Consider the following 27,038-nt stretch of genomic DNA (forward strand, 5'->3'; position numbering starts at 1 on the left):
CACAGAAAAAAAGGGCAAATGTGTTAGGAAACACAAGAAAGTTTTCGGAGTACAAATTTTTAAGGCAATTGTTTGTTGATTTTACGGGCACAAAACTTATTCTTTCTCATTTTCTCTGGCCACCACCTCCTCCACCACTTTTTATTTTCTCTCTCTAAATAACTGAAACCCTAGGTGGTCCCAAGTAGTGGTGGTGGTCAGAGGAGGATAAGAAGAAAAATATCTTGAAAAGGAATAAATCACCGAGAATGGCAATTTTCCAACAATCTTTACAGATGTAGAGAAGAAATAGCGGTGAGAAATTTTCCTGCAAATTTCAACCTAGAAGTATTAGACCCACTAAATATTTTCTTCTGGGCAGAAGGTGTGGCAGAAAAAATGAGGGAGGGGGTGGAGGCAGTGGACTATAAGGTGAGAAGAGAAAGCACGAGTCAGAGTTGAGAGAGGGAGAGTCTGACTCACGCGATGCAAAACAATGAGGAGATTCTTTTTCACAAGGTAGTGGTAGGATCAAGCTTTCTATTTTTCTTTTTGGAAATTGACTACAATAGTCATTACAAAAGCATTGATCATTGATCAATAAGATGTGATACCCACGATAACCGCGGAACCTTAAAAGAAAAAAGCCTAAACTCCAATAAAACTAACGGTCTAAAGCCCAATTAAACTATCGAACCTGGAACCTCTAACTTGTTAGAGTACATGCGCTACCAACTGAGCTATGTTGTTGGATTATGCTTTCTATTCAAATGTTGATTCATCCTGGTGAGAATTTCGAATATAAAAAAAAATGAAACTACCAAACATCAAACATCAAACTTTGGATAACACCACTGTGTGGATTCCCCTCAATCAAACCGACCCTTAGTAAAATATATTACTCATTTCACATTTCCACTACTTCCCTACTACTACTACTACGAAGAAGTGTATTAGAGAGAGAGAGTTGGACTTTCCGGTTTGGAAGAAGAGAAGATCCGTTTAGAGAGAGTTTGTCGATCAGATCAAAATCATTTGGAGATGGGGAAGAAAGCAGTTTTAGTCGGATGCAATTACCCAGGAACGAAAGCAGAATTAAAAGGATGTATCAACGATGTCAACAGGATGTATAATGCCCTAATTGAACGATACGGATTTGCAGAAGAAGACATCACCGTCTTAATCGATACTGATGATTCTTATACTCAACCTACCGGCAAGAACATCAGATCTTCTCTCTCAAATCTCATTCGATCTGGTCAACCTGGTGATTTTCTCTTTTTTCATTATAGTGGTCATGGTACTCGTCTTCCTGCTGAAACTGGTGAGGTTGATGATACTGGTTTTGATGAATGTATTGTCCCTACCGACATGAATCTCATCACAGGTGAGTGAGGAATTTCTGCTTCTAACTTTCATTTCAATTTACCAATTATCAGTCAGTTAGGGCATCCGGATCGGCACAATCCAGATCCCCAAGATATGAAAAAAAGAGTGACTCTTTTCCCTTTATGAATGAATTTTTGCAGATGATGATTTCAGGGAGTTTGTTGATCAAGTTCCAAGAGGTTGTCGAATTACAATTGTATCAGATTCTTGTCACAGTGGGGGTTTGATTGATGAAAGTAAGGAGCAGATTGGAGAAAGTACTAAGCAGAATGATGATGACGAAGGATCGGGTTCTCGATTTGGATTTAAGAAATTCTTGCACCAGAAAGTGAACGATGCATTTGAATCCCGTGGGATTCATCTCCCTCATCGGAGACACGAGGGAGAAGATCCAGAGGAAGAAGAAGTCGAGGAGGATATCGGAAGAGGGATTAAGAACAAATCTCTTCCTTTATCAACTCTGATAGAAATCTTGAAACAGAAAACTGGTAAGGAAGATATAGATGTGGGGAAGCTGAGACCGACTCTGTTCGATGTTTTCGGTGAAGATGCGAGCCCGAAAGTGAAGAAATTCATGAAAGTAATCATGGAGAAACTACAATGTGGTGGTGGTGGTGGTGGTGGTGGTGATAGTGAAGAAGGTGGTGGTTTGATGGGATTAGTAGGAAATCTTGCTCAGCAATTCCTTAAACAGAAACTAGACGAAAACGATGAAGATTATGCTAAACCAGCCATGCAAACAAATGTAGAAAGCAAAGAAGAAGTATATGCAGGAACGAACAAGAAGAGATCATTACCTGATGGTGGTATTTTGATAAGTGGATGTCAAACTGATCAAACATCAGCAGATGCAAATCCGTCTGGAAACGCAGAAGATGCTTATGGAGCTCTGAGCAATGCAATTCAAACTATAATTGCAGGTAGTGATGGTGAAATAACAAATCACGAATTAGTAATGAAGGCAAGAGAGATTTTGAAACGTCAAGGATTTACTCAACGTCCAGGTCTTTACTGCTCCGATTCTCATGTTGACGCTCCTTTTATTTGCTAATTAGGTTTATGGTTTGTGTTTTTGTTTTTCTTGTGGTTTCTGAGTGTTATTTGTTTGAATTCAACAGATCTTGTGTTGTGTGTGTGCAAAAAATAAGATGAATAATGAGGTTTCCTATATACTTCAGTGGGTAAAGATAATTAAATAAGTTTGTCATTGATATCATGTACGTAAGATGATAATCTTAAGTTACATGACATAAATTACAAAATATATAGTTCCTGTTCTTTACCACTTCTCTAGGGTTTTGAAACTCCCAAAAGGAATATTGTGGAATTCAATCATATTCTGTTTTATATCAAAAGAAGGAATATTGTGGAATTCAATCATATTCGTGTTTTGAATTTTAATCTTCGATTTCATGAACCCATTGCAAACCTGCAGCAAAAAAGAAAATATAGGTGTTATTCTTTATTCTCTATCAGAATGTTCAGATAATAAGCAATAAAATGATAAATCAACCATCATCAGCATAATATAAATCAACTTGTAGTTTCGCTACTCTAGGACATCAACACCAACTCAGAAGCATCTCATTCTCTGAGTTGATCTCATGACTTGCTAAGCAGTTGGGATTTTGGATCAGCTAGCCCACAATCCTGAAACCCAATAACAGGATTGGCTCTGTTTGGTTGGAATTGGTTACCCTTCTATCTATTTATAGTGTAAACAGAAGTACACAAAAAATTTGACCTCCACTATATAAAATTATCAGGGAATTAGCATGGGGATCAGCTTGGTCTACCCCCAGTCTAATCCACAAGTTACTCGGGTAGATCGGCCGATCCAACTTCATAGCTGAATTGAATCCGAGTTATTTAGCAATTAGCAATATCATCGACCAGTACCAACTCCATGTGGGGGATAAATTGATCACCTTTTAGCACGTTAGTCGCCGATCTAAAGGTGATTGATTCAATAATTTACTTTCGTATGTGATTTGGGGCCTTTATATTTGTGGGGAAAGAAAAAAATTCCCTTAAGTTTTCTCCAACAAAGAAAGAAGACCGTGACAAAATCTGCAGGAGCATAATTATTCCTTCGAGAAATTTTTCCTTCCCCCTAGTTGATATCTAACGTAGCTGAAGAATTTTTGTTGGTAGAGCAATGTTCATTACGATAAGGTAGAATAAATGGCATGCTTGTTCTGTTAGGGGTTGAACGTTGGAAGGACAGCCATAAGAACGAGAAAGAAAAGGGAACACACCTTGGAGCACAGCTTCAACAGCAGAGTTGGGTACAAGAAGGCCGACAATCCTCTGGTTATCTGTTGTAGTCTCCACACGTACGATACGGAGCCGTTTATGACTTTGACGAGCCTGAACAGATCATAAAAATTCCAATATAAACAGTTGTTCTATATCATTAATAAATGTCAAATTTTTAAATAAATGGAAATTTGAGTAGTCAAAAGTATGAAGACACTCAAATAACATGCAGAGGTAAGATATAAAACCCAGCCAGCCCATAGTGATTAAATTTCTGACTTCAACCCAAAACATGTCAAATATTGCGGAGGTAAATTTCGATCCTTACAATCGTGTCGGGTATTCTTACGACAAACATGTAGCTATGAACATAGCCTCCAAATTTAACATAAAGTCTCTATATGACACTAATGATGTGCAAAGTTTCTTCTTAGCCCAAAACCATAGCAGACATTATATTTACTTCGGTATTATCGTATTCCACCCTTTTCCTTTAATATAACTTCATTCCTTCCGCCCTTTACGCCACACACACCCCCACCCCACCCCTATATAACCGCCCTACTGCAGTCAGCATGTGTTATTAGGTTCCACAAATTTTTCTTGCCCTCTTGTATTGTTGAACTATTTAAGAATGACCAAAGTAGCTTGCTAATTTATTATGCGAATGTCCTACACATAAACTGATGTATTTTACATTTCTAAGTTGAGGTGAACTTTTAACCATGACTTGATTACTTTCTCAATAAATTCCAATTGATACAGATGAAGCGAGCAATAAACATGAACCTGCAGAAAGAACTAGCCAAAACCAACAACTGGGAATGAACTCTAGATGAATATAATATGAGATTATATTTGTTACCTGTTTAGAGAGGGCCTCCTCTATTTTTCCCCAAACTGGAAGAATTAGACCACCCAACACATTTACCTCCTGTAATCTTCTACCAACTGTACAGTAACTTTCGAGCTTACATTTGGGACCATGCATACACTGCAATTGTAATAAGTTAAAACTAAGGTAAGTTGAAGGCATTACTAAAAACCAGGGTCAGGAACACAGGATGTGTGCCACATTCACAGATTATAAGTTTAAGATAAACTATGAAATATGCTCTCAAAACATCAGTTCATGAATACCTGCCCATTGCATGCACTTACTCGCAAGGAAAAGATATAAACTACGTAACATTGAGACTCCATTTTAGTTTTTTTTTTTTTTTGCCTAGTCTTATAGTCCTTTGCCCTTTCTTTGCATTGAAAGAAAAGATAAAAAAAAAATGATATGATTCAACCTCAGTCGGAGGCTTGTGTCTGAATAGTCATCTAGAATAAATGACACTTTTATGGAAATACTGTACGATTTTGTAAAGCATGTGCGCCGCTTGCACATAATCGTGTAACCATTAACATCTTTTGCTGGTAAGATTATCAGTAATACAAATGAAGGACCAAATAACTAAGACGGAAGAATGTTTCCTAGTGTTGGCATTTTTCTGTTCATCGACGAATCTTTCTATGAGTGTCCAATACCGATAATCCTATTGGACCAGATTGTCCATTTTTCTACATATACATAAACCAATTCTAGTCATTCATAGAGATAATATATAGAAATTATAGAAGAATTTTTTTCTACTAATCGTACCCTATGTCCTAGAATACAAGATATTTATTCATATATACAAACTTTTGATCGATTAAGTCCTTGAAATATGGAAGCATAACAGAAGAAATGTAGAGCTAAATCTCATGTTCGTCTAATAGTTTGCCATATCTTACGGCTCAAAAACATAATACCAGGCTTCAATAAATATACAGACGATAAGGACAACCAGTTTTTAGCAAGATTACGGCCTAACTGGGCTAAGGATATTGTACCTGTTTAGAAGAAACTTCATACTCGTCTTCCCAACCAGTACATGCCTTGTCTACTGATGCAATCTTCCTGTACTTACTTTTCAACTCTGATAGTGGCATTTCTCTGACGAACAAGATACCGAATGTGTTGCATTACTCAGAAAACTAAACGATATATCTTGATGAAGAAAAGGTATCTTACGGACTTATATTACATACCTCATTGCCTCTCCAACAGCAGGACGAAATATTTTATAAGCACCCGAGGTAGAACTGAAATAACAAATGAAGTCAAGTTCAAAAGTGAATTTTCAACAAAAAATAAGTTCAAAAGTGAATCAGAACCCAAACAGTAAGCCCATGCACAATTTTTAACAAAGATACAGCTTAATGGAGACTCTAAGTGTTATAAATCAGAATAGAGTCTGGGTGAAAACACTTTCACCCTTTCTGAATCTGAATGTTCTCCTGGTTTGACTAAACGTACTTCGCATAATTTTACTTTCAGAAGTTCGATTCCCGGACAATTTTGTTCCTGTTTCCTCTTCTCTGGAAAGTAGTAAGAAAAAAAGGTGGAGACTTTAACCCCCAATATCTAGTTAATTATGTTGCCTTCAGTTTAAATTATTAACAATCTCGCTTCAGTCTATGGGTTTAAACTGAAGTTAGAATATCATTTATCAATTATCATATTACAATAGCAAATGCTGAATTATCACATGAAATTTGAGAGTGACTGTAACATCATACCCCTCAATCGCTAATATAAAGTGCCTTCTTCCCATCCATTCTCTTTTAGATTCGTAGAAGCCATCACTGCTGGAATCAAGGCCACCCTTTTGCTTCTCATCAAGTAAGGTTCTTGCAGACTGCATGTAGTGAATGACTTGGAACCTTAGTGAAGTTTCTCATGGCATAATAGTATCTTTTATTAGGAGAAAACCCGAAAATGTACCTCCCATGTAAATCCACGATCCAGTGTGAGGGTAAACAGTAAAGTGGACGCCCCAGACATATGATCCACATGAACGGTCTGTGACAAGATAAAGTCATGAACCTCATAAGGCACATATAACAAATCAGAGTTACGTACATGTTAGTGGATGTCTAATAAAAATGACCTTTGGTTTTCCCTGTAGCTCAATAGTATTGGCTCTGATGTCAACTATTCCAGTGTCAAAATTTCCTTCAGTCCGTGCATTCTGAACATAAAGATCAAGGATGCTGACGAATAACTCAAATAGCCTGTGTTTACCATTATTGGTTAAAATATAAGCCAAAGAAAATTGGACCAAAAACAGACACCTTAGATACAAGAAACAAACCTATTTTGAATATCAGGAGCCAACCCTAAGATCCGGTTAAGAAAACGACCAACATCATGCATGTCTGAATCAACTACTCTGCTAACAAACTTACCCCTATCACCTGCATAGACCATAGAAACTGGCAACTTTATCGTCGAACTATGTAAGGCATTCGTAAATGGAGATCCCCACTCCAGTAGAGTATTTCTTTGATCCATGATATCAAATCATAATTACCAGTAGGTGTGTCCTTAACTATACCAACCGATACAAGAGCGGCTTTTGCCTGGATAAGAAAATCTTTAATTGCATCTGGCTTGTCAGATGAACATCCAGGGGGTGAAACTGGTAAAGTTTCCTGAAATACCAAATGTCTGTTAGTGGACTAATAATAAGAGTTCATTTACTGATCCAACAACCGGAGAAGCTAAAAGGAAAACAACTAGATGATGAACCTGCTCCAGTATTCCTCTATACATCGTCATAAGAGCCCTTTTACCATAACCACTATCATAATTATAGGCACTCAACGATGGTCCAGCCCTGCAAAATAAGTGGAGTCATTGAGCATGGAATGGACGAGAGAGTTTGACACCAGAAAGGTAGCATATTCATAAAATAAAGTTAAAAAATAAATTTAAATTAAAAAAATTAAATTAAATAAAATAAATTTAAAAAATCAAAGAGGATAATCAATAAGATATTAGGGAACTAGATATACCTACGATCTCCCTGTGTTAAGGCTCCTAGAGACTCCAATCTCTTCGCAACAATAGATGCAAACCGGCGTTCACCTCCGAGATTAGTGAACAAAAGCCTGCCAAACATTAGAATCAACAGATCTAACAAAATTTAAACAGACCGGTGGGAGATTATCTATTGTGAAACATCAGTCCAATGCCCTACGATGTTGGATGTGGGCCTAGGGTCTACAGATGGTAACAAATTCAAAAATAGATAGAGAAAGAGAGTTAATAATTTAAAAAACAGACATTACAACTTCACAAGATAGAGTTGAAGATTTGACTTCCTCGATGGATTTTAATAGGATTAACGTACACTTAGCATGATATCAATTATCAACTTTCATATTGAGAAAGGTACGATTGTTTGAGCAAAATGACTGGTGACAGACTTCTTTAACTAGCTTCAAAATCTTTCGACAAAAATAACTAGCTCCAATATATTACTGTGTCCACAATGGCATGCATATTAGTTTGTTTCAGACGAGTTGCATTTTCTTAGAGGCATCAGTGTGAAAGAGCTGTGGTTTTAAAGCTTCAACGCCGCCATCAACAGTATCTAAGCAAATCAAGTCTTTAAGGAGACAACTAAGGTAAAGATATGTCTGTCACATGAACTAGTAACACGATGAAACTAGGTCCACAAAATGAATGCAGAAGAAAATCCGATAGACGTCGTGACAGAGATAATGAAAATATAACCTATACTCAGGTGCAGAAGCTTGATTTGAGCGATGAGTTCTTCCGAACTGCTGTATTGCTCGGTCAGCACTCCAAGGAAGCTCCAGAGTTAGGTGAACCCTTCTTTTCTGATACGAGTAAATGACAGTATCAGAAAACAATGAGAACAGTGATGCACTGCAATTTTGAGAATCATGACATAAAAATATTGAACATATAATTAGATTAATTACCTGATTAAGTACTCTTCTATCTGCCTGTAAGGATATACCAGCTGATCCTGCTTCAGAAATTATTGCGACCAACTTTTTACCATCCATGAAAAGTTGCTTCTCGTGCATATTCACCATATCCATTGCTATCTCCTTTCTGAAAAGGTAATGAAGAATGGAATTGAGATCACGACGATATGGTTAATATCTAAAGAAAAAAGGTTATAAACAACCCTCACGTATTACGCCTCTGATAAATTATACGTTCACCATTTGAGGCTCTTACTAGCATGCCACGCCTGCCTGTGATTTCTGCAACATTATCAGGACCTCCTAGCTGCACATAGCTCGTATAAGTTCGTCACCCGAAATTACAGAGTAGAAGCAGTGTCAGCACAATTTAAGTGTTTGGGCTTAGGAGCCACGCGTCCAATTTCCACATTATATACATACATGTGTTAGTGTGTGTACATGAGTGTGCGTCTGTGAGGATGTGTGTGTGTGTCTGTGTGTGTAGATTAGATACATTATATACATGCCATCATCAGAAAAGCGAGAAAAAAAAAGGTTTTCTGGTATATAGATGTTGACAAACTCCCGCAACTAACTGGGATGGTTATATAGTTCACAAAATAGTTCAAGAGAATCTGAATGCCATCTGGGAGTCAAGAGAAAAAGGCTTTTCTCCTCGCATTAATCCCTCAAATTTAAACATACTTGAATAGATTAACTTGAAAAAAGTTTAACGTAAATCAAAGAAAACCAAGAAAAAGGTCGTATAAATCCATTTTCTTTTGAGAAGGAAGTGAAGGAACAATTGAAAATCCTTCCGAATTGCTAGTGTACTAAAATAAGTTACTTATCAAATATATAAATAACTACTTTTAGACAAGAGCATGAGGATTTCTTGTATCAGATTGTAGGAAATGCAATAAGATGTGTAAAATGTTTACGCGAACAGGTTAATGAGCACTACCTGATCAATTATATCATCCAAAGGATTGTTTGGAAGATCTAAAGATTTAATTACATTTAAGATCGTGGTTTTTCGTTCCACAGCTGCTTCATACCTAATTTGAAGTAATAAGCCAAACTTTTCATAATCCACCAATAACACAGAAACCCATCATGTAAATGAAATCCAATATGATAATTCAGTATCAAAGTTAATACCTTTTTGTCACTTTAGCAATCCAAACAGCTGTTTCTTGAAGAAACTTATCTGTAGTTTGTTTGCACAAATGGCATGACCAATCCTCAGCTACCACATCGGTGATAGGTGGTGTTAAACAAGAAGAGTGGAATAGTTGGCCACAAATAGAACACCGAAGTAAATTCTTTCTTTCCTGTTCGTAGACAAACATCAAAATCATTCCATACATCCCCACTATGTAGTCATATCGCAACATGTTCCACAACATTTGATAGGGAATATAGTAGGACAAATGTCACTAGTTACGTGTCAATAATCATTCCATACATCCCCACTATTTAGTCATATCGCAACATATTCCACAACATTCGATAGGGAATATAGTAGGACAGATGTCATGAGTTATGTGTCAATGCCCATTTTCATATTTATGATTGTCTACAAATATATTTAATAAATTATATGTTTATATATGATGCAAATGATTCTAGAAGATGGCAGAAATTCTCTAGGGTCTGGAGCAGTCAAGTCAATAGTCTAATTAGTCAAAGATAGTTAAATTCTAAATATTAATGAAGTGTCTAGGTAAAGCAAGAGTTTAGTCTTAAGAAGTGTCTAGTAATTGCCTAGGGAATGTAATAGTGTTGCCTAGGGAAATTAATATCAAATCTACTTTTGCCCAGCAAAGGGTTCCCAAAGCCTTTTCCTTGGTTTTATCTCAAGAAATCAAGGCTCCGACGGTGTTTGGAGTATTCTCCTTCCGATTTTAGGAAGCAAGTACGAATCTGTTTGCTTTAAGTGGTATCAGAGCTACAAAGATTTGTGAGTCTGCGAATCTATGGCTGGGGGTGGTAATAACTTGGAGCAAAACCAAAGAACTACAGAAGCAAATCTATCAACAAACAATAATGTTGGTAAGGAAGACATAGAGGCTCTTCAAAGGCAGATTACTCAGCTTTGTGATCGCCTGGAGCATGCTGGAATCTTTGGGCCTGTTAGTGTGACTAATACGGAACAAAGAGAACAACGTGCCAACATATTTCAACAAACTTATAATCGAAGAAGACAACCAGATCAAGCAAGGGTACAAACACAACACCATGTAGAAGAATCTTCAGATGAAGAAGTTGAAGATCGGCCTTATGAAAAACAACCTCCTTTCAATTTTGGTACTCAGCGTAATCAGGATCCACATGTGAGAGTAGAAATCCCAGACTTTACAGGAGAGGAACAAATAGAAGAAGTTTTGGACTGGTTGAATGAGGTTGAAAGAATTTTCGAGTATTTGGAGCTACTAGAAAATAAGAAAGTCAAATTGGTGGCTGTTAAATTATAAGGGTATGCATCTTCTTGGTGGCAACAATTACAAATGACAAGAATGCAGTCCGGAAAGGAGCGAGTTCAGACAGGGTCAAAGATGCAATGGCTGATTCGGAGTCAATTTCTTCCATTAAACTATGAAGGCATGTTGTTCCAACAATACAAATCCCTTCAGCAGGGAAGCAGTTCAGTTTGGGTGTAAAGTGTAAACCAATGATTTCACAAAACAAAGACTCGTGTAAACTTAGTCGAATCAGAAACACAAGTTATACATCGTTATTTGATGGGACTAAGGCCAAATATAAGAAATTGGGTCGAGTTACAGCCTTGTTGGACATTGGCTAGTGTTGTGCAGTTAGTTGGCAATGAAGGTTGAATCACAACAAACAAGACCTAATAATCGGCAAAATCAGATGGACAAAGGGCAAGTACAAATAGGGGCTTATAATGGTCAAGGTGGCTCAACCTAAAAGATCGAAACAGGACCTGCATTTACACAAAGTTCTGGACCAGCACCTTACTCCCAAGGGCGTGGACAGAATCAGGGAAGTGGAACACCAGATTTCAATCCGGGAGGTCATGACATTACATCTAAATATGTGGGAGAAAAAATGAAGTGCTACGAGTGTGGGAAAGAAGGGCATAAGTCTGCTGAATGTCGAAAGAAGAGTGCCAATTTACTAGTGAGTGAAGAAGTTGAGGGCTTTGGAGCTGCTTATGACGATGGTGGCAGCATTAATGAGGAAAATTTGTTGGAGTTTACAGAAGATGAAGTCTTATCTGATGACAAAGATTTGTCAGCTCTAGTTGTTAGACGAGCCAAGCTAGCACCTAAAGCTATCGAAGCTAAACCCCAACGTACTAACATCTTCAGAACAAGGTGTTCATCGCATGGACGACTTTGCAATGTTATCATTGGTGGTGGTAGCTGTGAGAATTTTGTTTCTAAAGAAATGGTAACAAAATTGAACCTTGCTATGCAACCACATCCAAACCCATACGAAGTAATCTGGTTCAAGAAAGGAGGTGAAGTAAAGGTAACACATCAATGTCGGGTCCCCTTTTCTATCGGTAAAAGTTATTCGGATGAGGTTTGATGTGATGTCGTTGAGATGGAAGCTTTTCATCTATTGCTGGGTAGAACATGGCAATACGATAACAAAACAGTTCATCTCGTGGAAAAGAACGTTTATGCTTTTTACAAGAGTGGAGTTAAAGTGGTTTTGGCGCCAATGCAAGATGAAGACTTCCCCAAAGGTAAAAAGACAGAACGTGTTTCCTTGAGTATTCAACCATTTCGACAAGAGTGTGAGGCAGATTCGACAACATATGTTCTTGTTTTGAAAGAGGCGAAGGAACGACGACGACAAACACATTCTACTGAAATTGAAGAACTACTAAAAGAATTTGCTGAAGTATTCCCAAGTGATCTATCTGCCGGATTACCACCTACGAGAAGTATCCAGTATCATGTTGATTTGGACCCAGGAGCTAGCCTTCCGAATTTGCCACATTATCGCATGAGTCCGAAAGGACATGAGAAATTCATTCTACTTTTAATGTTTCTGATTTATATGCATATAATGGAGACGGAGCAGCAACAACTAACTCGAGGACGAGTTTTCTTCAAGGAGGGATTGATGCAAATGATTCTAGAAGATAGCAGAAATTCTCTAGGGTCTGGAGCAGTCAAGTCAATAGTCTAATTAGTCAAAGATTATTAAATTCTAAATGTTAATGTAGTGTCTAGGTAATGTAAGAGTTTAGTCTTAAGAAGTGTCTAGTAATTGCCTAGGGAATGTAATAGTGTGGCCTATAAAAGGGGATCTCTCTCGTCTGAAAAAATCAGTGAAGGATTTTCATATAACCAAGTAATATCAAATCTACTTTTCCCTAGCAAAGGGTTCCCAAAGTCTTTTCCTCGGTTTTATCTCAAGAAATCAAGGCTCTGACGGTGTTAGGAGCATTCTCCTTCCGATTTTAGGAAGCAAGTACGAATCTGTTTGCTTTAATATACAATTTCATATTTTTCACTTTACATCAGCCATATCACTTGTGGTCCTTCACCGATATGGTCAGATGTCAGATATCAACTACTTCACATTCAAACCATGCGAATGATTTCGAACAAGTTACCTCTTCATCACTGCAAATGCCGCAGATTTGAAACTCCTCATCAGAGGTGGTTGATTCCTGATCAGATTCAGCTGATGATCCACGTAGATTAAGTTAGTAATTTGGTAACATAGAAAAAAACTATAATTCTTACTTGTAAGAGTTGCAAATTACATACACCACATGATTTAATTCAGTTAATAATACCAGCTTCATTCTCAAGCAGGTCAGATGTATTAATATAACAAGTACTCAGATTCAAGGTTACCAGATTCGCTGGAACCCCTTGCGAACCGCGATCTGGTTCACGCGAACCCTTTTAGGGTACGTTAGCGAACCAGATCGCCCAATCTAGCGAACCGATTCTCATCAAGAATGGTAGGAACACAATCGAATTTTTTTGGGATGAACACAGTCTGAAAATGGGAGAATTAGTTACAAATACAATTATTAGTGAAGAATTTTGGGAGAAATTTTATATTAATTGAATTATGTACCGAATAGATATACCCCCACGTACTGGATACACTCTAGTAGGCGTACCGCGTACCCGTTTTCGTACCGCGTACCGGAGCGTACCGCGAATCTGGTAACCTTGCTCAGATTAAGGTTATAGACTCCATAAAATTTAGAAGCTCGATAATCAGAGAAATCTTTCAATCATGTCGTCCAATTGTTTGAACGTTGTGAAAAACAAGAATACATAAAAGAAAATGATGAATGTTATATATATATATATATATATATATATATATATCAATGTATTAAATTTCAATTTTGGTATATATTTCGGTCCAGCTAGAAAATGATTAAATATTTTGCATTGTGCAAAATAAAGAGCCATCTTTTATTTTTGAGGCTATTTTTCTTTTTGAAACTTTGAATTAATATTAAGTAAGGTTTGCCGAGGTTTGTATAGAAAAAGTTTGCACAAGTTCAGAAATATTCTGTAATTTGCACATGGTATGCCACGGGGAGCCCAACCCCAAAATTTATTAACACGTCTTCTTAACCAAGAACAAAAAGGTTTGGGTCTTCAGGCTAATTGTACTAATATATTCTAGGAAGATGCAAATGCAAATAAATACAGGAAGAAATGCTAAAGTGGTTAGCAGTTGTGAACCAGCTAAGGAAAGAAACTCACATTGTGAATCATCGTCGCTTCCAGGATCACTTGGATTGCATTTAGCAACCTTATGCCCTTTAAATGACACACCAGGATTTGTTGAACGCCTCTTCCTCTGAAGCTCCTTATCACCATCATCTCCTGTGCCAGAGAGGAATCTACTCACAACCAAGAAAATGTAATGTCTAACAACATTAAGAAATATCACCCACCTATACCTGATAATGCCTCAGGCTTCGGAGGCAAAGGGTAGTTTTCCTCGACAAACTTTAGCAAAAGCTCTCGAGGACCAGAAACAAAATCATCCATCTCAGGTCTTTGTTCTGAGCTCAACTGAAAAGTTCAGCATTTAACTTAGGAAGTCACACAAATTCTTACAGGGAAGAAACAAATGGTAGACAAATATAACTACATAACAATTGATGCATACATGTTTTGTCACAGCTTCCTCAGTCCGTGCCTCTCCAGTACTCTGAAGTCCGATGACTACACACTTGTTTTCCATCAGTGCTTGCTTAGCCAACCTTACAGCAGCAGGCACCTTAGCTGACATGCATACGTGTCTAAAGAAACGCTACAACAACTCCAAAGCAACAACCACCAGGACATAAAGGAAAGAGCAAAAGTAGACCTTCAGTATAGAAACCCACATGTAAACCCAGTTTATACAAAGCATATACCTGATGGCTAGCCCAATACAGTCGCCACAACTGACTTAAGTTAGGTTTCTCTTCCTCCTTGAAAAATTCAATGGCTAATAGTATTTCCATCCGTATGCTTGCCCAAACTTCTGCAGCCTTCGTATACAAGTCCTGGAAGCAATTCAGCATTACATTAAGAAACGAAGTTTAAAATGTAGAGACAGGCAGATATGTACATAACGAATGATGGGAAGAGAAGGCCTAGTTGCACCTTGCTTCAGGGGAAGTAAAAAATTAACGAGTAAAGAAGGTAGAAGAAGTGATTCTGGCTATTGATATAACGACATGGGGTCACTTGGTCCAAAGGCCTAGTTGCACCTTGCTTTCAGGTTGTTTACAAGAAACAGGGTTGCAATTCTATGATAATGATATCCTACTTGTGGCAATGGATAGCAATGAATTAACTTAATACTCTCGAGCATGTGTTATGGAGACCCGTGGACTAATTTTCTTGTAAAATTTGTCCTTGCAATGTATACAAACCATAAAATATGACTCTAAGTTAATGTATACGAAGTGACGAACCATAAAATATGACTCTAAGTTAATGTTTTCTATCATGTACCATAAGGATGGTTCCTCCGAATGTAAAAAAGAAAATGAAATAAAACTAAGTGACTTAAAGGAAGAAAATATATACGCTCATTTTGGCCTTTTCTGCTAATCATGTACACGCTAGTTTTGGCCTTTTTTGCTAACCATGTACTCCATGCCATACCAATTTCGGATACCAACACTCATGTCCGTGTCCATCTTACATTTGTTTTAAACAAAACACAACATAAAATTAAAATTGAGATTTGAGCCTGTTAATAGTCTATACCAAGTATCAAATTGTTTTATACTTGAAACTTGAGTCGACTTGTTTTTTTTTTTTTGAAAATTAGATTGAATTAAAAGGGGAAACTATACAGGAGAGTCGACTTGGTTTTGAATGTTAAAGTTTATCAAAAACATTTATAAGATACAATATTTTACTCTAAGTACGGTAGAATGGAAAAAATACCACAAGGAAACCATAGAAAGCCTCTCGGTCTGCTGGTTTCTTGACTTTCAGCCTTTCAGGCATAAAAAAAAAAGTTAATAGAAAGTTGAAGAGAAAAAGACAGAGAAAGAAGAAGCAGCAGCGTATGAAGAAGAAGGGAAGACGATGGAGAGAAGATGAACACACCAACTATAATGAAGCTCACAGTGGGTTTTACCTACTGGTTTCTCTTCTCCCTTAATTATCCCCATAGCTTTTCAGCTTTCAAAACCTAAATTCCCCTTTTCCTTTTCTTTTTCTTCTTCTTCGTTCATTTTCATTCTTATAAATCTGATGCTTTCTAACTTCTCGTTTAGACCATTAGTTCGTGGGATTCAAGATGAATCCCACAATTTGCGATTCACTGATGGTTCAAATATAAAAATCGTGCGATTTAAATCAGAAGCGATTTTTAGCCCGATTCAGATTGTGTTTCTCACTATTCAATATGCACTATATTAGTTCCAAGTATAATTGCATCTGCCTAGTTGTCATCTTACACAATAGTTCTTGAAACTTCAAAAATTGTAGCATCTAAATCAGAAAATTGAAATAGAAAAGCTAGAAAAGTATATCTTAATGCTCATGACTTGGATCAGGTACCTAAAGATATTTCAAATGCTATATGGATGATCTGCGGCCCAGCACAACATGAATTAGCAGAAAAACTAAGTAAACTTGTGTCAAAAGAAATTACAATATTCCTAAGAATCGGTACAACAGACTAAATAAACAACAACTGTAGTGATTACAACTAAATATTCACATCTCTTTTCAAAAAAAATAATGATAACAACTAATGCAAATTATGATTTAACTTTTACTACCAATTAAATTATCAACTACTAACAGAGGAAGTGCCAAATACCATCATTTTTTCTTCTAATGCGGCTTCGACAACTTCAAACTCAGATCCCTTGTAGCTGAGTGTACGGCAAACATACATCCCTCTGAAAACAAGTGCAAAGCAAGGCACCATAAGATATTTCTGGTAGTAATTGTAAACCTTTGATGCCTTTTGCACAAAAATCAAATATTTAAAACCTTCTAACCTTGCTTTCATGTCCATGGCAACAAGTTCTAGTGCCCCAACACCACCTTTATCCAGAGCGGCTGCAAGTTTCAACAAACCACAACATCTTCATGTCCACATGAATTCAAAGAAATACCAACTTAATCCAAAATCCAATTAGAGAAACCATGAACATAATCAACAATAAATTGGTAGAATACTTGATCGAGAAGATCAAACAAAAAAAAAACAAAAGACTCGTTTTCTTTTCATTCAACTTACAATGTACAATTGCATAAACTCAGTTAAATTGTTAAGCTGAATTATGACCTAGGACAATCAATTGTCTCAGACAAAGGAAGCACGGAAAATAGGAAAAATAAGCATAGAAACAGAACTCAGCAACTCCGTTTTTTTATTGATAAATAAATAGATAAAGCAGAAACCAAAAGGTGCCTTATATATCACACTGCCATCAAAGATCCTCATTTAGAAGACTTTATTTTAACAGAGTCCCTCATGGACTGAACCCCTATCTTTACATCTAGCTTTCCTGCTAGAAATAACTACCCAACAATAAATCAGTTAGATATGGGGCTCTTTGAGTCCAAACGATCTATTTATACTTCATATTAAATTTGATAATAAATAAGACTCCACAACATAGCACAAAGAGCAAACTATATTGGGTCAGTTATTCATTATAAAACAATGAATTGTAAATAAAGACAATGAAGACGAACCTAAGAAAAAATGAAAATCATTAAAACATGTTCCAGCACCCCAAAGTCCAAGTCTGACCATGTAACCCATATTCCGTGGTTCTGATGCACCAGTTGCTGAGGAATAAACGACACGAGCTCCTGGTAGTCGTGCCTGTAACTTTGATTTGAAATATTAGAAAAACTCACCAAACTCATGCAAGCTGAAACTAAATAACTATAAGAAGGATTTCATGCAGTACGAAGATATACAAAAGCGATTGTTTTTCTAGTACAGATAACATGTGTCTCTTCACTATAAGGTTAACGTCACAAGGATCGGTTAAGCCTTTAGTACGGTTTTTCCCAGTTTCAACTTTAATGGTAAAATCATCTAAAGTTATAAGATACCCCCCCCCCCCCCCCCCCCCCCTCTCCTCCTCTTCAGTTCAGCATCAGGTATCAGGGGGTTGTTTGGTCCCTTGCTCCTGAAACAAAAGTTGTTCTGGAGTGTGATCTCATGTGCTATATGTTCATCTTCTGGATATTGAATTTCACTGTCTGATGTTTCAACGTTTTCAAAGTTGAAGATCGGAAGCATCATAACTGCATTTGATGCATAAATAGTTCAATGTGTATCCCACATCCACTTTCATTCATTCTTCAACAATTCATCTTTTTAGTAAATTTGTCAAACGCAAAAGACTAACATATTATTACGAGTTTATGCTGTCAAACATTTCATAATTTCACGGATATTAACCATGAGCAATATATAGCGCCAAACGAAAACACACAGTTGTGTGGCGACAACTACTGCTAGAAGAGAAACAAGAAATCTACATGTGATCTAAGCTGAAGAAATACACATGGCCTGAACACAAAACCTCAAAAAATTTACTCTTGAACTATAAGAAAGTAACAGCAAAATAAGAAGTACTGATTAAGACATGGTGGATAGGCATCCTATACTCATTCTTAACATTGGAAGGGGTAGGTACAGAATACTTACTCGTTGCCATATTGGACAGGTAAACTACAGTACTAACGTTCCTATTAAGTTGATATTTTAGAAACTAGTATATGCAGGATCACGAAATGATAAAGATTGCAAAAACCTGACAGTGAAAGGAAGAGAAGAATCTCAGGGAAACTCCAATTTAATTCTGAGATTTTAACTTATGAATTCTGTTAAGGTAGAGAGTTGGTACGAGTGTAAATGTAATGGCAAGTTTCTATATTTGTTACTTTAGGCAAATTGAGCTTTTACCCTTCTTTCTTTTGCTTAACAAAAATAGCCCAAAATGTACTGTAACCAAAATAAGTATACGAAGATGAAATACCCCTAGCGTAACGTATATCCGCATGGTAGGTATTGCGTGTCAGTACTCAGTACCCGTACACTCTATCTCCATAAAACTTAAAACCCTAGTAGTCAACTAGAAAATCTTGTAGTTTATTACTCAATTACTAATCTTCCTTTTTGCAGGATTTAAAGTTACCATAACTTTTGAACTACAAAATGTAGCATCTAAACTAAAGAGGTGTACGTTTAATGTAGAGAGACTTTCAAATAATAATGTTTACAGTGGGAGAGCTGGTCTTAGAAGAAATTTCCTTATTTCAATTATTGCTTTATCTTAATAAAAACAATATTTACATGGGAAGACCTTATGGAAGTTTTATAAGTAAAGTCATTATTCATTAACAATACAACATGATCTCCTCGTACATTTACCATCTTCTTATATAATGTGAATTATATTTTGCATTGTCACCGACAACTGGAGCCTGCTGCGGAAATGCCGACTGTGTTGCACATTCAGAGTCAAATGAAGATAATAAACTTCACTTTTCTGCACTTAGGTGTCACTTATTTTTGGTAACTGCAACTTGAATATCGAGGATTACCTCAGAAATATGTATTTGGCCTTGACGCCTTGTGAGTCGAAATAGACTAGAAGGTACGCATAGTCAAACCTGACCAACCAACCTAATCTCGAGTAACTCAGTACCAACCACTTTCTAAAACTAAGTGATTTTGTGAGATAGTTGTTTTTAAGGAGAAAACAATATCAATTTTGAACAGGCAGACAGCAAGGAGGAGAAAGAGATAGAAAGAGGGTGAGTAGAGAAGAGTGAGGTGCTTCTCTTTTTGAGTTCTGCCGTGAACTCAAGCAACAATCAAATATTGAATTCAAGCTGAACTGTAGTAGATGCTTTCTTTCAAAAAATTTAGCATAGTATGCCAATCCCGAATAGAATAGGGAATATATGTATTATGCATATATATTTTTGAAACATATTCTGTATATATATATATATGTACGAGTATGCCTTTCAACTAAGTGGTACAAAAGAATATATCGTTGAACTGTATATATATAGATATGTATATATGTATATATATATATATATATATAGCACAATGGTGTTTTCCTAGGTGAGCTGTAGATTTATGTATGAGATATTCACGTCCGTCTGATTATCATAACAAATTTTGTAATTAGATATAATATCAAAGGTTATTTATGTCTTAAATTATAACAAGAAAACTGCCCGCTTATTCATCTCCCTAAAATCTGTCTACCAATTTGATTTTTAACTACCCACACTCAAAAGTATCTCTTTTCACCCATAAATCTCTCCCCCACCCATAAGTATCTCTCTCTATTCCATTCAAATATTCTTACCCACTGCCAAAAACAAGTAGAAAGAATTAGTTTTCAAAACAATCATCGTCTCTCTTCTTGTCTCTTTGAAATAATTTCTTTTACTGTTTCATCTTTCTATTTCAAAATTCTTTATCATTTTTACTGTATATTTCTTACTCTCTCATAACATAATTTTAGAAAATCCGTGTCCTACGGACACGGGCTATATCCTAGTATATATAGTTCAACGATACATTCTTTTGTACCACTTAGTTGAAAGGCATACTCCTACATGACACCTCTATGCATTCTATAACATATGCCTCCTTAGTTCAACGATATATTCTTTTGTTTGAGAAGTGATGAGAAAAGAATTTTGGGAAAGTGGTGTTTGCTTATTCTAGGCATCTGTATATAACCCTGCACTTCACAGAATCTTCAACCTTAGGTGTTTTCAGATAAACACATCAAAATTGTAGTACAAGTCCCGACCATCCAAAATTCAATCCAGATTCTAGCAAGCTTGGTACGTGGGTCCTATCCAACGATCATCAGCAGAAACTGATACTCCTAGTGAGCAAAAACCAAACAGTTGCCCATTCATTGATTTCAGATGTACAATGTTTTCTAAAGCACCCAAAAAAAGGAATCAACGAACTCCTGAAATAAAAGGATTTCCTGATGAAAATCAATAATGGAGCGGAAATTTTCAAGAACCCAAGAACTTCTTGAATGGCAAAACTCTTCAAAAACAAAAATGCTAATCATTTCAACCGGAAAAACTCTCTTGTTTTTCTCGATCCTCATGGATCCTAGAATCAAACAAATGGATTCTTATCTTCTGTTTCAACGTACTAATTAGTGATTTAACATTTCCAAAGTCTCCACGTATGCCTTATCTCTGACATCATGGTGTTGCATGCGTACATCACAAGTTTGACTTGACCTTCAAAAATATGATCTTATCAGTTGTCTTTGGTCTATAATTTGTGGCATCGGAAGTTTCTTAACCTGATTCATGTGAATCTAACCTTGAATGCGATGTTCAGGTTGACAAATGGCGTCTGTCAACAAAGTAAAACCCTCATCTGCACTTCAGCTTAGTTTGAGTTGATCTCTACTAACACACAGAAGCACTCAAGCATGTAAAATAGAGACAGTAAAATAGATACGAGTTACTCATAAAATGCATAAAAGTACAGACAACACCTAACCTGAGATTACCACAAATCAAAATTGAATGCCTAGAAAACAAATATCACTTAAGTGCTTTGAGAGCATTTAGAAGTTCATGTCCGACCGTACTCCGGGAAGGCTCATAGAAGACATCGTGTCCCATTAGAAGAGGCATATTTAGCCACAAATAAAAAAAAGATCTAAAGCCTTATAAGCCTTACACTAGATTGAGCCAAGTATGCATCTTGGCTGATGGTACCAAAAATGATAGCTCAAAAGATGACGAGAAAAAAAGGATTTATCTCGCCTATGAAAATGAATGCACCAATATATGGTTACCTATTATTTTATTTTCTCGAAGGATATATCCTATCGTAGTACCGTATACTTATATCACTCATCTATGATATGCTTACAGTTACATCAACCCATCTTGTAGAGTCATTTGCAACCTCTTTACAGATCATCGTAGCATTGAAAATGTTTAAAGGTATATATGAAACTATGACGAATATTATATAACTCCAGAAGCTACAAAGGTGTTGATGTAAGAAAAACACAAGTGAATGCTACAGGCATGACATCAATAGGTAAGGCGGATAAATTGCATGATGTACAGTATAATCCAGTCTTTAAGTTTAAAGCATCAACCTGTAGCTCAAGAACTGCTTCTCCAGTCCGAGTTGGCTGTGATCCGGCTTCTGGAATAAGATTTTTTGCTTTGTGGCACTGTATTATGTAATTATCACTTTAATATACACAGTAGAAATGCTATGGAAGAACAGGAACTATTATTAAAACACTTATGGGAGCTTTCTAACTTGTAAGAGGATGGAAAATGAGACAACAGAAGTGCCTACTGACAGAACATGAGAATTGTTGATGATTATGTACCTCGTCAAACACCACCAGACCTTCGTATTCGGGCCCACACCACTGCAAAAGCTGTTTCATACGAGAACGTCCCTTCTCCGATGATGCTATAAGACTACTGTACGTCAGAAAAACAATGCCCTCCTTCACGGCTTCCTTTCCCGAATCAAGCTTGGAGTAAGATTTTTTGTTCAAAGGATGTACTATTCATAGCAGGTACAGTATTGTTATTTGTGATACATCCACGAAGCACATTAAAATGTTCAACCACAGGAAAATAAAACTGGATACATGTTTAATTCATTACAAGGTATGCCTTTTAAGAATGTGAATGGAAACTACCATAGCACTTTATATTTGGAATAGAAAACACACCCAAAATACAGATCGGTGCACATCCACATCCACAAATATTCAAGTTAAAACAAATTTAATGGCTAAAACAAGATTTTGTTACGACTGCAAGATTAAAGAGTGTACCTTGAATGCACGAGGCTCCTACATCATTCAGATCTCTTTGTGCATCATAAATCAGGTCCGCAGCAACAGAAATCCACCTGGATAAGAGCATTGAGATGAAAATGAAAGAAAGAAATGTTCGGCAACAAAGTGCTATAAAGTACAAAAAGTATTGGTGTGCATCCATGGTAGTTGTACTGTTTTAGTTAGTAACTACTTCATCTCTTTTTTTCATTTTTGTAATCACTTAAATTGTAATACCTTTTAGAAGAAAAAGCTGCAATAACCATTACAGGGCTAGAGGCTCATCTTGCACTTACAAAAATGGGCTGAGACTTACAAATTAGAAATCTTAAAAGCTAGTGGAGAGTGAGTCACTGAAATCAAGCGGATGCAGGGAATTGAAGTATTCTTATTAGAATGTAGTAATGACAGAGCCAACACTCATAGTCTTTGTTAAGAACACCAGTGTACAGAAAGACTTGCCCCAACTCCTAGCGGTTACACTGTTTCAGTTTAATTCCCAAAGGACATGGGATGGATTATTGCTTTCATTCTTTCGAGGATCTACGTTGAGCAGACTTAGATAGCAGTTCCAGAATAGTGGCTTATAAACCTAGACCCGTGTGGCACATTCTGAGCCCAATGTTATTTTTCCAGGTACTGGGCCACGCTTTTTCTCAGTTCCTGAGCTTTTTGTAATGTTTGGAGTCGTAATTGTTATCAATAGTTCAGAATTTTCATATCGACCTTCCATTTGCAGTAAGAATTTCTAATAGAAGCAAAAAAGACTAAAGCACACGCACCCTAAGATGGTTAGTAATTTAAAACTTACAATGTCCTTCGTCTCCCGTGAAGCCAGTTTTCCCATATTAATCCTGCAATAGTTCGACCTTTGCCCACACCAGCTCCATCACCTATGAAAAACCCAGCCCTAGGGCCACCAATATCTAGGTTCTGGAGGTGTCTCTGTAGTAGATACAGGTAAATAACCCTATAAGTATGGCATCTACTGAGTGACCACTCTTATTTTTTTTTGAAACTTTGAATTAATATTAAACAAGGAAAACTATACAAGGGGGGGGAGGTTAGTGACCACTCTTATTAATAGAAGCCTAAGAAATAGAAAGGAACCTGACAAGCATATACTACAGTCTCAATCTGCAAGCATGATAATGCTTTTGAACTCTCTAGGCTGTCCCTGATTTTTAAGTCATACGTAGGTTCTGGTGGCTGTACCGCTGACAAAGAAGATGTTTCCACGACAGGATCTGGATGAGGAGGACCAAATGATACTTTGAGGGGACGCTGCAAAACAAAAACCCACCAAACAGATATACCATCTTAACTGCACTTTCAAACCAGAGTACAAAATTCCCCATGGTAGCATATCAAAGAAAAGCATATAAGATCAAATGATCAACTTACATAATCTTGAAATGTTTCACCAACCATTCCTCCTTCATCTTCCTCTCTCTCCACATCTATTGCTACCTGAAAGGTTCCAATTTTAGGCTTTAGCACGCTTTAGGAATTACACAGGCGAAACATAAGTAGTTAATATGGAACAAAATATAAAGTGTCCTTGTAAATGCAACAAACTCACATCTTCCAACATTAAATCAACCACAAAGACCCAAAGTTTTGGGTACCCACTCAGAATATATGACTTCGTTAGTTCATAAATTTAAGCCGAAAGATCACTTCCATTACCTTATTGAGTTAGAAATTAAGAAAATTTTGAGAATCATGACACGAAAGGATATTATATTCACTTATAAAGAATTAGTTTTTTGTTTATAATAGTGTTTGATGTACATATAATTGTAAATATTAGTAGTTTCTATATAATTATGTTTGAAAATTTTTGTCATTTTGGTATATAATTCTGCCCCAACCATGGATGAAATCCTAAATCCATCCATGGAAGAGTCTATATACACATGTAGCTTGTTTCTTTCTAGAAGTGGCATCTAATGAAGCAACAATTTCAGAATCTAGATACTCATCGCCAGTAGAAGTGTTTTGGAACTTGACTTAATCCAACAAAACAAATGGTTGGTCCATGCCTAGAAGTGGTATCTAACGAAGAAACAATTTCAGAATGGTCAGAGTTTAAAGACAAGTCTATAACTATGAGGTTTAGCTTCCACAAATTGGTCATTGTCCAGAATCACTCCCACTAGACAAATGTAGCTTGTTTCTTTCTATAAATAACCCATCTCCTATACTTTGGCAGGACAGTGATGGTCAATATAGCTGTGAAGATTCACATGGTTCTCGTATCTTTTCTGTTCATCTTCTTCACATATATATTCTCTAATTGCATTTAAGTTCGGGAAGGAATATATTGATAATTATGTCACTAAGACTAATAATTGCTCATTTCATTCAAGGAAATTAGGGTTTGGTTACCATATTACCACTACCCAATGCATAAATTTGGCCAATGAGGGGATTTTCAGGAGCACACCCAAAACTAGAAACTAGAAAGACACAAAGATGAAAAATAATGTTGTGTTCTTATGAGAGAGAGAGAGAGAGATACCTCATTAACTTCTTCGGGAGGTTCCATATACTGGTTGAGCTTAGAAACATCAACAGCAAGGTCAATACGGCATTGAGGACAAGAAAACCTTGAGAGACCATGAGGGACGTTGAGAATAGCTTTACAGTGAGCACAAGGAAGCTGGATTTTGGTCGGATCGATGCCATGAGTCTGAACAGGCGGTGGTGGTAGTAGTCGTTGTGGTGGTGGAAGCATTTGCAGTGGTAGTGGTGATTGTTGAAATTGGGGTCTGATCAACACCGGTGGTAATTCCTGAGGCAATTTGCAAGTCGGACAACTAAATTGCATCACCCCATGTGCCACTGATAAGACAATCCCGCATCCAGCACACCGGACTTGAGACGACAGTGCCGGCGGTTGACCATGAAAGAGAGGACTAGATGTTTTTCCCATCAATTTGTCCTCCCTCTCCGATTACTTCTTAGTGAGAGAGAGAGAGACTGAAATCGATAGGGTTAGATGTGGAGAAATTGGAAAGAAGAAGTGAGAAAGTAAGTAGGAGATTTGGTTAGAGCGCCAAATGTTCTTGCTTTATGTTGGCGCCCTCTCTCTCTCTCTCTCTCTCTCTCTCTCTCTCTCTACCGTACCGTTTTTCGTCTTTCCCCTCCCTCCGACCTTTCAGTTCCCCACAACTTCATCAAGGATCCGTTTGTTAGGCATGAAAATAATGTGGGGAAAAGGATTTTCTATTGTTTTAGTTCGAACTAAAGGTGAGAAACTTGATTTTTGTGGGAAAAGTGAGTTATAAAACTATCTAGAAAATTTCCCAACAAAAAAGGTGGGGAAGTTATTTTCCCACCCTTAATTTCTTTTGCGCTCTCTCCTCCCACACAATTCCCTCTCTCTCTCTCCATGTAATCTGTGACACTCCCAAACTCTTAAAAAACTACCGTTAATCTCTCTGTGTCCTATCTCTTTACTTTCAACTCAGGCATGACACAAAAATCTTAATGAGAAGGGCAATGTGGCAATGCACAACTTCCACTTGCAACTAATTACGTCAATTGCACAAATTGTTGCAACTTGTGATCTATTGTCGTTTCCTCCATAAACAGGCCAAGATGAGGCCAAATTGCATATAACTAGTTCACTAATTTTTCTACCTAAGAGACGTCATATGGTTTACTAAGCTGATTGTTTTATTATATCCTCAACACATCACAAGTCGAACTTCATACTTTCCTTGGACATGAATTTAGGCAATCAAATCAAAGAATACTCATAATTGTTGAAGTCCTTGAGAGGTTGAAACCCTAATGCGAAATTGTGATTAATTCAATCCAAATCTCAAATTGGATCTGGTTTTTAAAGATCACAAACCAAATCGTGTGTGTTTCTTGATGGTGATGATATCACTTGCAAAATAAGACTTCATCATCTCTCTCTTGAACAAAATCTATTAAGTTCATTGACTTCCTCTTCATGTCTCGCAAGTTTTCAAAGAACATACGGAAAAGAAAGTGTTTTTACTTGGGCACCCCAAAAATAGAGACCAAATCGTGTGTGTTTCTTGATGGTGATGATATCACTTGCAAAATAAGACTTCATCATCTCTCTCTTGAACAAAATCTGTTAAGTTCATTGACTTCCTCTCCATGTCTCGCAAGTTTTCAAAGAACATAAGGAAAAGAAAGTGTTTTTACTTGGGCACCCCAAAAATAGAGACCAAGGTTGTGTTTGATAGTAATTTAGGGAAAGGAAAAAAATTAGAGAAAAATTTACTCA

At 36.8% G+C, this 27,038-nt stretch overlaps 2 protein-coding genes across 8 annotated transcripts; one reads left to right on the forward strand and one right to left on the reverse strand.

Moving 5' to 3' along the window:
• Positions 1 to 574: 574 nt before the first annotated feature.
• Positions 575 to 2,532, forward strand: MC4 (metacaspase 4). The gene is made up of 2 exons (XM_086658436.1): positions 575 to 1,366; positions 1,509 to 2,532. Exons 1-2 carry the CDS (start codon positions 1,021 to 1,023, stop codon positions 2,417 to 2,419), a joined length of 1,257 nt encoding a protein of 418 aa, XP_086514562.1. The 5' UTR covers positions 575 to 1,020; the 3' UTR covers positions 2,420 to 2,532.
• Positions 2,533 to 2,550: 18 nt separating this feature from the next.
• On the reverse strand, positions 2,551 to 26,164 carry EMB1135 (RING/FYVE/PHD zinc finger superfamily protein). Of its 7 annotated transcripts, none has more exons than XM_086658431.1 (32): positions 25,293 to 26,164; positions 24,173 to 24,238; positions 23,879 to 24,052; positions 23,580 to 23,713; positions 22,766 to 22,842; positions 22,307 to 22,488; positions 22,064 to 22,141; positions 17,625 to 17,763; positions 16,922 to 16,982; positions 16,738 to 16,819; positions 14,825 to 14,956; positions 14,575 to 14,718; positions 14,363 to 14,477; positions 14,163 to 14,285; positions 13,040 to 13,110; positions 9,604 to 9,776; positions 9,407 to 9,500; positions 8,670 to 8,767; positions 8,452 to 8,587; positions 8,240 to 8,346; positions 7,516 to 7,611; positions 7,250 to 7,337; positions 7,032 to 7,152; positions 6,813 to 6,915; positions 6,609 to 6,732; positions 6,443 to 6,520; positions 6,238 to 6,356; positions 5,707 to 5,760; positions 5,509 to 5,611; positions 4,493 to 4,621; positions 3,627 to 3,738; positions 2,551 to 2,797 (listed from the first exon to the last, which is right to left on the reverse strand). In XM_086658431.1, exons 1-32 carry the CDS (start codon positions 25,704 to 25,706, stop codon positions 2,766 to 2,768), a joined length of 3,759 nt encoding a protein of 1,252 aa, XP_086514557.1. In that variant the 5' UTR covers positions 25,707 to 26,164; the 3' UTR covers positions 2,551 to 2,765. The 7 variants fall into 7 exon arrangements, with proteins under 7 accessions (XP_086514557.1, XP_086514560.1, XP_086514561.1 ...); XM_086658434.1 differs by having other exon boundaries at positions 17,625 to 17,757; positions 25,293 to 26,143; XM_086658435.1 differs by having other exon boundaries at positions 14,163 to 14,282; positions 17,625 to 17,757; positions 25,293 to 25,982.
• Positions 26,165 to 27,038: the final 874 nt, after the last annotated feature.

Source organism: Eschscholzia californica, unplaced genomic scaffold (assembly GCF_041429995.1).
Source record: "Eschscholzia californica isolate CP2 unplaced genomic scaffold, dmEscCali1.0.p SCAF_2, whole genome shotgun sequence".
Taxonomy (NCBI): domain Eukaryota; kingdom Viridiplantae; phylum Streptophyta; class Magnoliopsida; order Ranunculales; family Papaveraceae; genus Eschscholzia; species Eschscholzia californica.